This window comes from Quercus suber, unplaced genomic scaffold (assembly GCF_002906115.3).
Source record: "Quercus suber isolate HL8 unplaced genomic scaffold, Cork oak 2.0 scaffold_159, whole genome shotgun sequence".
NCBI classification, from domain to species: Eukaryota; Viridiplantae; Streptophyta; class Magnoliopsida; order Fagales; family Fagaceae; genus Quercus; species Quercus suber.
The window spans coordinates 249,521-260,963 of record NW_027069620.1 but is presented as its reverse complement, the minus strand read 5'-3'; the positions used below and the strand labels follow the sequence as shown (position 1 = coordinate 260,963).

Sequence of the window (11,443 nt, the reverse complement as noted above, 5' to 3'; positions counted from 1 at the left end):
CGAAGGCACGCACATCCTCGGGCAGAAGAAGCCCCCGAGCCAAAGTCTGGGCAATGTGGCCACCGGTCCCTTTCCCCCAGACGTGTACACGAGCATCTGAGGGAAGAGGTTTGTCGTCCAGCATAAAGGAGGGCTGCCACACGGGCACGGCACGGGAAGAAGACGCCACGTTCAACCCCGTCTGGGTCGCGGGTTTGCGAATCACGATGCCGCTCGAGGGACGAGGGGGCGTTTTTGACCGCGAATAAACTGGGTCGGCTGGAGTTTGTTCGGTAGTGCGCGGCCTCTTTCTTTGCCGCACAGGAGCTGTCGGCAGTGGTGGACTAGGCTGGGTGCGACCTTGAGTTTGTTCTTGTTGCTGCTGATTCCCGGCAGACCGGGCTCCGGGGACAAAACGAGTGATTGACATTACCTTTCGAGTCACCATAACTTCGCCTGATGATTCGCCAACTACTTCTGTATCTGTGGGTGGGGGTTCCTGGTCAACTTGAACTTCTTGTTGGGTGGGGGCTTCTTGCTCGATCTGTTCGTGTGCACGTTCTCTTCGTGCTCGGGAGACACGTTCGGCTGATTGGTCCCTCACGGGTGGAATCTCGTCAGAACAAATGTGCCGGGGACCGAGTTCGCGTGCCTCGCCTGCTGTGAACTTGGGGGGAAGAAAGTTCGCATACCGAACGTCTATGTAAGAGAGAAGGGAGCTGTCAACTAGCAGAGATTGGCTAAAATTCTGCCAAGTGGTATACACGGGGTCGACTCCGAGTATAAGATGAGAGGCCCGAAGCTGCCCGTCTGTGTGAACGAAGATCTCGGATCTGAGGATGAAGTTAAGATCCCTTACATGCACGGCTCTAACGTCCGGGGCGAACACCCTGCCGTCTGAAATAACCAATAGAAATGAAAATCAGAGTACGCAAAGTGCTCGTGCATGTATATCCGAGCATAAACTCAAACAAGAAAAAAAATGTACATAATAATGAAAAGAAAAAAAAGAGAATTAATGATCGGGACGAACCCACTTCTCGCCTAGTAAGCGGACAAGGAAATTCGCCGACAAACCAATTGCCGCGCACCAAAACGAACTCTTCGGCAGAATTTCTATTTGAATTGGGCAGGCAGGATATCAGCCGTACCCTCATGTCTCTCACTTTGAGGTAGTAATTCGTTTTCTTACTTCCACATAGACTGTACATATGGTTTATATCATGCTGGTTTAGCTGTAAACTGAAGGTCTGGTTTAATCTACTCACACAACTCACTAACTGGTAAAAATTGGGAGGAAGTTGGTCCAGGCACAGGCCGTAGTACCTAAGTGTGTCTATTATCAGGGGGTCTATGGGAAACCTCACCCCACCCTCCAAGATGGCCATTAAAGGGAAGAAGGCAGTATTGCCCCCTCTATGAAGTGCCATCTCGCTTTCGTGACAATACGCAACCTCTACATCGCTGGGGATGTCGAAGGCCTGCCTAAAGGTAGCTAAGGCCGCAGCCGTATCTAAAAGATATGAATACCCCATCCTAGGACCCTAAAATTTAAGACGAAGTGGAGATATGGAGAAAAGAAGTGTAGAAAACTTACTGTGGGTTCTAAGGAGAGAGAGATTTCTGGGCTGGAGTATGAAGACACAGATGAATGCGCGGCAGAGAAGAAGTTGCAGAATTCAGAGTTTGTAAAGTAAAGGAGTAGTTTTGAAAGTACCTTTTATAGTGAACCCAAAACGGATGGGCAGCGGTTAACCAGCCATTATGGAGATTGATTAACAAGCTATGATGACTCCAACACCCGATACAAACTGTGCCTCCTCGGTTCACGAAGCGTCAGACAATGATGAGGGTTGTAACGCTTGGCCAGATCCAGCACGCCTTTTTAGGGCGCATTAATGGAACCCTGTAATGCCCCAGACGTCGCTTCACTGAACACGTAACGTGCGCTCTTTGGAGTACCTTGATTCACGCCGGGCGCCGAGCATAAACCAAGGGGGGGCTAATGTGCGGCATCCAAACTGTTGGTCCCATTCAGCCCCTAGCCTTCGCTCCGAATGCACAGTAATTGGGCCCAATTCTCATTCGCCCTAAGGCCTAACCCTCACTATCGCAGTCCGGGGGCCCGAGCTTCACTACTAAAGTTATGCTCGACATATTTTTACCGAGCATGTTCAGAAAGGTCACTGAACGGCGCATCATCTTTGTTTTGCTCAGAGAAGTCCCTCTAAGCGCCACTGCGTAGCTCTAAACTGAAGTGGGCACCAAGTCCCAAAGCCACCCAAGCCTAGATTCTCACTTACCATCCCCCTGATTGGACCCTCCGTAGCACTAAGCGCGCACCGACTCTGCCGAGCTGCCGAGGGGGGTGGGAACCAAGTCCCAAAGCCACCCATACCTGACCTCCCACTTAGAGAAAATCTTACTGGACCCTCTGTGGCACAAACTATGAGAGCATTGATAACCTACGTCTGAGCTGAGAACTATAAATAGGAGGGAAGGATAAGAGAGAAGGGTTGGTTGAAAGGAGGGTAGAGAATAGTGGCAATAGGAAAGTGAAATGGAAAGAATATCTGAGGGGAGGAAGAGGAAGTAGTGCGTTGCCGAGGAAGAGGAAAGTGATCTCATTGAGTTTTTAGTTGGAGAACGACTCATAGTAGGAAATTCAGCCCAATAAACAAATAAGTTGTGAGCCCAAATGGGGCTGAGCCCATAGGCCTCATTTGCGACCCGCACATTATCTATTATAAAACAACCCTAAATGTACAACATGGATAATATTGTGGTAAGGATTTTGAATTTTTGGTGTGGGTCCCTTAATGTGGTAGATTTTGAGGTGAAATCGTCGTTATGGACCTATGGTAAAGCTTTTGGGTATTTGGTATTAGGACATATGTGAATTATGTTAAGATAACCTATCTATCGAGATTTATGAAAATTACTTTTTAAGATCTGATTTTACTCCAATCCGTGTATACATGTTTAGGATTTCTTTTCTCACAATCCTAAACATTTACAAGGATTATTTTAAGGGTCATCACAACTGATGCATCTCAATGTAAAAGTTTTTCACAAGCATATTGTGACTAGAGACATATGTCCTAGTTCATCTTCTTCAAGAAGCTGCTGCATTTGTACGCCGTAGGGTTTTGTAACTAAGGAGTTTCGTGATCTTCATCGTGTGATGAACTAAAGAACTTTGCAGCCAACATCCTTCTCAAGTTAGTGGTTAGTCATATACTTGTATCCGTGCATCGAATTGGTTAGTCACATATTGAGAGCCGTACATTAAAAGGAGAGATTGTCACCATATAACAAGTCCAATTGGGTATTGGGATAAGAGTTCAAATGTAGGTTGGTATAAGATACTGGAATTCCTTTACTTGTAACCGCTTGTTGTGATAATATTAGATTCTCGGGAATGGTGACTTTAAAATCACCCGGTGGAGTTTTTGCCTTGAAGGTTTTTCTCATTCATAAACAAATCACTGTGTCAACTTTATTTTCTACTGCATATTAACTTAATTGGTGATTTTTTTTGTGCTACCACGCGTATTGCATGTTAATCGGATTAATTAATTAACTTGGCTAATTAATTAGTTAATTCATCAGAACGGGTCAATACATTCTTGGCCTATCATTTGGTATTTGGTATTTGGTATTTGGTATTTAGTCCTCTGACCTGGTAAAGTATTTGGGTGTGGGAGCAGTGGATCATTGTTGTGGTAAGGCTTCTGGGTTTTTGGAGTATAGTTTTCATAACATAAGTTGATGTGGTAGATTCCATTGTTGTAATCGCTGTTGTGGACTTGTGGTAGGACTTGGATTGTGTTCAGTGTCCAATTGCATTGGATCCATTCCGATGATGTCATTAGTTCAAAAGTAGAAATATGGCTTTATCCGAATGTGTCCAATATAATTGAACACTGAATCAAAATTTTAGCCGTTATGGTAAAGCTTTTAGATTTTCATACTTGATTTCTCATACTATCTTTTTAACTAATATTTAAAAAACATTTTATTTCACCTATCATAGTATGTCATTTGTTTGATTATTATTATTATAAACTTTAACTATTTTATAAAGAAAATAAAATTAAAAATAGGTGGCAAGTTGTATTAGTGGAACATAAAAGGTAATACAAAGGATTTAGATCTGTTCCAAATCCTCTATCCTAAGTTTTCTGTGTCCCATGTTATGCTCTACCAACCATTTTATGACATGTTCTCTTCTCTTCTTCTTCTTCTTCTTCTTCTTTTTTTTTTTTTTTTTTTCATTCTTAATGCTTCTAATATTGTACAACATTTCCAAAAATGTTAGCAGGTAGAATGTTGTCTTTGTTAATGAACTATTTTTAAAAAGTTTTATACTACCTTTTATAGTAAATATAAAAAACTATCAAAATAATTAGTTTTTTTTTTTTTTTTTTTTCAGTATAAAAAGTTTCCAAAAGTATTTGTTAAACGCTTTTAGGTCAGCCAGTAAGAAAATATTTTTATAACAATTAATTCACTATGAATGAAGATTTGTCAAGAAAGAAAATTTATCAAAATCTTACGGATTCAACATGGAGGAACAATAGAGCTGGAGTTCTAAAGAGAATGAAGAGTAAAAAAGGAGGAGGAAGAGTTATGAAAAGAGATGCCTGACAGACATTCAAACATAAGGGATGAAAGAAAGAGCCACGTGATATCTAACGTTTAAAGAGCCACATTTTGCAAACTAACATTTAAAGACGGGAAATGTTATATCTATAACATCTAAGGTATCAAGTATTATCGGATTCAAAACAAAAAAAAAAAAAGTATCAAGTATTATCATCATTTTTATAATATATATAATATATATATGTGTGTGTGTGTGTGTGTGTAGAAGTATTAATTAACACCATTTAATATATGAAAAAAAAATCATGTGTTTAGTGGTGGCTTTAGGATTTTTTTTAAGGGGTCAATAGTGTCGGAATTAGGAATTTATTGCGAGGGGAGTTAAAAAATAAAATGATTGATTTTTGTTCTTGTATATACAAATTTCATAATATATAAAATAATCTAAAATAATATTCTAAATACAATTTATTGTGCAATACAAATATACTATACAATAGTTTAAAAAAATTATTAATAGTTTAAAGATCACTAAGACAACAACCATTGGATGCATAAATAAATATAATTAAATAACTAGTTATACATTGTCAAATTAATAATAATTTTTATATTTATATGTAATATCAATTAAATAAAAATATATGATAAAGAATAATAGTAACATACTTAGGAGTAGGACTGGGAGTAAACATGTGTATGGTCCAAGATTTGTAGCCCAAGCCCAAAGAGGTGGGATGTGAGCCCAATAAGCCCAGTACAATAAAATTTGTAGAAAGTGGGTAAAAGAGCTAGGGCTGTTTGTGAAGTCTACAACAGTTAATCAAGGCTTTATATATATATATATATATATATAAAAGCAAGTGTGAAAACACTTTGAACTTGAATAAATTTGAGTACGAGGAGACAAATTATAATTAGAATGGCTAAGGTTGCTGTTGGAGCTACAGTAGATTTTTCCTTTTCTCTTCTTCCCTCTTTTTCTTGATCCCACTTTTCATCAGAGGCCTCCTCCATTTATATAGCCTCCGTCTCAGTCATCTTCATCGTACACTTATTCTTCATCGTAGCATTCACTTGAGTACATGTCACATCAAGTATTTTTTTTAGTTCTCCATGAGTGGTGGTAGCTAAGATTTGCACTGTTCAGGGGTCTTCTCCACATAAATGCGGCTAGAAAAGTTATTGCAGTGTATTAAACAAGGTGGTAGCAACTTTTTCTCTAGATATTTCTCTATTTCTATCACCTTCATACGTGCAAGGAGTTCACCTTTATCGTTGGATCCTCCTGGAAGTTCGTCTAAGCTGCCCAGGTATTCACTCGACCGACACTCTCCAAGTCCGAGGAGAACAGCCCACTCGGACTATATTCCTCCTCCCTTTCCTTAAGTGATGCACCATATTGGGGCCTTTCCCAATCTTTTACTCCTCCTCGGACATACTTATATTTTTAAATGGGGCCCCAGGCCCAATATATGGATTTGGGCTTTTACCCTCCCACAACGTGAATTTAAGAAAAAAACAAGTAATTAATATAAATTTTTACTTTTAAAGTGTGTAGTTTTTAAAGCGTACATGTAGTCATTTTCTTGGAATTGCAGCAAGCACTAAAAGATTTCTTGGATTTGGAAATCTATAGAGCACTTATCAAACCATATACTTGATTAAACAAAAAGAAAACATAAATAGAAGAAAGAGAGATAAAAATAATAAGGAAAAAATCACAGATGAAGACACAAATTAGTTGGTTGTACAGGTGGTGTATTTTTTTGCTTTTTATTTATTTATTTATTTTTATTGTTGCTAAATGTGGTATAATTTTTGGCTGATGAAGAAGGAAAGTGTAGAGAAAAACGGTTTCAGTTTGTCGTCAACAACATAGTAAGTCAGAGTTTGAAGAAAATGTTTATTTATTTATTGTGCTTAACGAATGAGCAATTTTACGAGTAGTGTTATTGATACAATACTTTCATAATAAAATCTAGGTGATAAGTTGTTAAAGGAATGTAAAAAAGTAATGTATTAGTTGTAGGTTTAGATAAAAACTAATTATAACTTACCACTTAACCTTTATTGAAAAATAATTGTGAAAATATTATGAAAATGGTACTAAGATAATTATATTCTAGCTAATTTCAGTTGGGTTTAAATAAATTTAGGGTTATGATATTCAAAATTTTATTTTAGAAGGTCAAAACAAATATATATATATATATATAATTCTTTTTTGGGCCAATTTAGGGGGTTCATTTGAAACCCTTAGGCTGGCTATAGCGCCAGCGATTCACATGCCTCATAAAATGGTTGGTGTAACATGATGTGGGACAAGGAACTTAGGACTAAAGGTTTGCGTTTGCGGATTTGTACTCCTATCCTTTCCGTTGTGTGGTTCTGATGACGTGGTAGAATTTTTGGGTTTTTTTTGGATCCTTGATGAGGTGGAGGTTTTAATAGTTTTTTGGGGGCATATTAACGGATATCTTTAATTAGGTTAATTGTTAATAAACTATTTTAAAAATATTTCTTTTTTCATAAAAAAATTCCTAAAATAGTTTCTTAAAAGATGATCCATTAACTTTGCTCTATTTTCTTTGGGTAAAAAAAAGATTTTTGAGTTGTGTTTGTGGGTCAGCTGATATGATATGGCGGAGGACTGAATATGTTTTGTTTGTTTGATTTTGAAGCAGGTGGAGGTCCTACTTCTAAGTTCTAACATCTAAAAGAGGATTTGTGGGTTTTGTGTGGGGCCACTGATGCAGTGTATGGCACGGCAAAGAGAGAGATGTGGGTTTCCTGGATTATGTGGAGGGTGGTGGTGTGAATGTGTGGGTTGTGAGCCTCGTTAAAGTCCAGTTTAGGAGGTAGAAGTAAACTTAAATTTTTTTTTTTTTTAAGAAGAGGTGTTACAGATAATATAAGTATTACTATATTGAGGATACAAATTTAGGATTGCAAACTTAAGGTTGGTTTGAATACCGCTTATTTTACTGAAAATTTATTGTTGAAAGTATTGTAAATAAGGTAAAAATTAGCTAAAATAGTATAATGGGACTCATGAATAGTAACAAAAAGTGCAATGAGGACTATGAATAATAGCAAGAATAAGTTAAATAGTGAAATAATTTTCATTTTTCATTAATATCCAAATGGAGGCTTAGATATGTTCGGATAACATTTATTTTGCTGAAAATTGAAAACTTATTGCTGAAAACAATAAAAAAAAAATAATTTTTGAGTTATTGTTCACTTCCCTAAACAATGTACATTTGCCTTAATGCATTGTTCATGTTCCATGAACAGTGCAAGAGGCGCTGGTAAAAAAAAAACAAAAAAAACAAAAAAAAACAAAACGTAGACCACTTACTTTTTTTTTTTTTTGATAGGTAATCAGAAAAACTATTATTAATGAGAAAAAAAAGGAAAAGTACAAGTTGTTCATGATAATGAACGACAAGAAAAAAATAGAACAAACAGCACAACAAAAAGAGTAATCAAGAAACTAAGCTAAGGGAAAACATAAACTCAGAGAGAGAAGAAGAATCAGTAAAACCCCAACAACGAGACCACTCCAAAAGACTACGTTGGCATAAAACTTTTAACTCATCCAACGTCTTCTCAATATTCTCAAAGGAACGACAATTTCGTTCCAACCACATAGTTCACATCAAGCACCTTGGAACCAAATTCCAAATGTCCGAATTATGTTTTCCAAGCGACTGATGCCAACAAGATAACAAACCCGCCACTGAACTTGGCATAACCCAATGAATACCAAAAGCCTGAAGCATAAAAGTCCATAAGGAATGAGTAACAGGACAATGAAGAAGAAGGTGGTCTACCGACTCTCCATCACAACAACACATACAACACCAAGTAGCCAACGGGTCTGTCCACTTACTAACTTAAGCTTTTGGGTTGAATTCTCTAACATGTAGTGGAGCATGGTTTTTCCGGTCTCTTCATGCTTGGCCCATTTGCATCTGTTGCTGGCTTTGTTGTTGGTTGTGAGATTGGTTATAGGTTTATGGGGCCTTTCTGCCTACTAGCTTAAGCTTTTGGGTTCCTTAGAGAATATTTACTACGTACACTAAATGATGTTGAAATCATAGTTTTCCTTCTTCTTCTTGTTTGTTTGTTATTTATTTATTTGTTTTTTTTATTTTTATTTTTAGTTTGGGAGCTTAATTTGAATTCTTAGATTTTTTTTTATCCTTGAATGAAACAGACCAGTTTTCCATTTCTTATTATCTAACCTTTTCTAGTTGCATAATCTCACTTCTAGGCACCTGTTATCATATTTGTGGAGGATTTCGACCTCTTTGCTGGTGTACGTGGGCAGTTCATTCACACTAAAAATCAGGATCATGAGTCTTTCATTAATCAACTTCTTGTGGAACTCGATGGGTATTGTCTCCTTTTTTCTGTTCATTGGTAACAATCCTCCTTCCCCCCCCCACCCCCCCCCCCCCCCCCCCCAAAAAAAAAAAATAATGGTATGTCTTACTGTATGATTTCTAAAATGGCCCATCTGTTTTCCCTGTTTTGTTTTTTTGGTTCCAGGATTTATTCTAAACCTTATTTATAAGGACTTCCTATCTGCTTCTTGTTAAAACCTATGTTTAAAATTTCAGTGTATGCTATAATTGCTTCATACATCTTCATGTTGAGGAAAATACATAGTTGGTGGCTGCTTCAATTTCACATGTTGCTGTATGTCATTGTCATATTAGTTACTATTCAAGAATGAACTAAATGAGTATTTGGAAATAAGAATTTCATTTAGCCATATGATTTGTGTTCCCTTGTCTCTAAAAGTGAACATTAAATCTTTTGGCCTTGAACATAGTTCATTTTTTTGCAATATAGTTTGATAATAAACTTGAAACTTTTGTATTAGTAGTAATGGAGCAGTCTGCATCTTGTACATTCCCAATTTATATCATGATATGTTGCAGGTTTGAGAAACAAGATGGGGTTGTTTTGATGGCTACTACGAGAAATCTCAAGCAAATTGATGCGGCCTTACAGCGACCTGGTAGGATGGATAGAGTATTTCATCTTCAAAGGCCAACTCAAGCAGAGAGGGAAAAGATATTACACAATGCTGCAAAAGAAACCATGGATAATGACCTAATTGATTTTGTAGACTGGATTAAGGTGATTGCCTAATCAGTTTCATGGGTTATTTACATTAGCATTCATGTTGTCATTGAGATCAGTGAAATTGTGTCAATTGATCGTAGACAAGTTGGTTAAGATGGTAGTGTCTGTTTCCTTGTTCAACTCTGCTGCATATTGTCATAACATATATCTGCAAAGTTATTTGGCTGTCAATTGTTATCGTCTATATGTTGTTCCTTTTATGTTTTGGTACATTAAATGAATAACTCTTTAGACACTGTACTTTATGAATCCATGGTTTAATCCTGGGAATTATTCTTTTAGATACTGTAATTTATCAACCCTTAGTTAATCACGAGAATTTTTGTTACCTCTAGGAGTTCATTTATTACAAGAGGTGTTTGTAATTCATTTGCAAAGTGTCACATAGTTTTCTTTTGCCATCCATGGTCAATAACTATTCCTCTTGGATAGCAGATCATTACAATCTTGACCTGCGGTGTCTACTATACTATTCCTCCTTATTTTTTTTATATATTTATTTTTTTGATTGAAAAGTTCTCTAGTTATTTTCTCTTGATACATCAAGATTCTCTGCCTTTAGGTTGCTGAGAAGACTGCACTTTTGCGGCCCATAGAACTAAAACTTGTTCCTGTGGCCTTGGAAGGTAGTGCTTTTAGGAGCAAATTTCTTGATACGGATGAGCTAATGAGCTACTGTAGTTGGTTTGCGGTAAGAAATTGCTGATGCTTTTATCTGTTGCCATGTATGCATGTTAATCATTTGGATGAATCTAGGGGTTTTGAGGTTTCACATGATTAATGGAGTTTTTAGTTCTTCTCTTATCTTGTTTAATGCTACTCAAATGATGCTTTTATCTGTTGCCAGGCATGCATGTTAATCATTTGGATGATTCTAGGGATTTTGAGGTTTCACATGATTAATGGAGTGTTTAGTTCTTCTCTTATGTTGTTTAATGCTACTCAAATAAGGCTTGGGAAACGGATCATGGATTAAAATCTGTTTTTTCACAATTGAATTATACTTCTTGTAAACATTGTATTTTTCCTTTCAAAACTAAAATTATTTATTTTGTATGTTGTGTGGAATAATTTTCCTGATTTGTAGCTCCTTTGTTTGGACTGTAGCCCCTTTATGCTATTGTGACTGATATGGAGGTACAAGAATAATTGCACCTTCGATGGATTGATTATGTAGGACAACCTATGCTTCCCACCTAGATTAGTCCCACCGTAGACCTTAGGCTTCCCACCTAAGGTGTTTGGATTCACCACCAAACAAACACAATGTAATCTCTACAAATAATCTCAATAATAATAATAATCATGGTCTGTCCATACAAAAGAAATCATCCGAAGCTTTATATGCAGCTTCCAGAAATCACAAAGATAAGGATAAACTCTCCTAAACAAATCCTAAACAATTTCAAATACTAATTTGATAATCCTAAACAATTTCAAATACTAATTCGATAATTCTAAACAAATGATAATGATGAACAACTAATCCTTACCAACTTAGATACCAATCCAAACTAAGCAAATAACTACGTTACAATATGAAATTATCCATGGAAAATCTAAAATGAAATATTGAAATAACTTTTGGTTATGCTCTGCATTATACTCCTTTGGTTTAAAAAAACTTGACTTTGAGTTTTGTAGTGATGAAGAATTAGGACTTTGGTGCTTAATACTTCCTTCATATCAGAAA

General features: G+C 36.8%; 1 protein-coding gene across 1 annotated transcript; it reads left to right on the top strand.

The window, feature by feature from the left end:
* Nucleotides 1–2,749: 2,749 nt before the first annotated feature.
* Nucleotides 2,750–10,653, top strand: LOC136069267 (probable inactive ATP-dependent zinc metalloprotease FTSHI 5, chloroplastic). The gene is made up of 5 exons (XM_065777579.1): nt 2,750–2,860; nt 8,870–8,991; nt 9,543–9,744; nt 10,313–10,376; nt 10,598–10,653. The coding sequence occupies exons 1-5, from the start codon at nt 2,750–2,752 to the stop codon at nt 10,651–10,653; spliced, it is 555 nt and encodes a 184-aa protein (XP_065633651.1).
* The last annotated feature ends 790 nt before the right edge of the window (nt 10,654–11,443 follow it).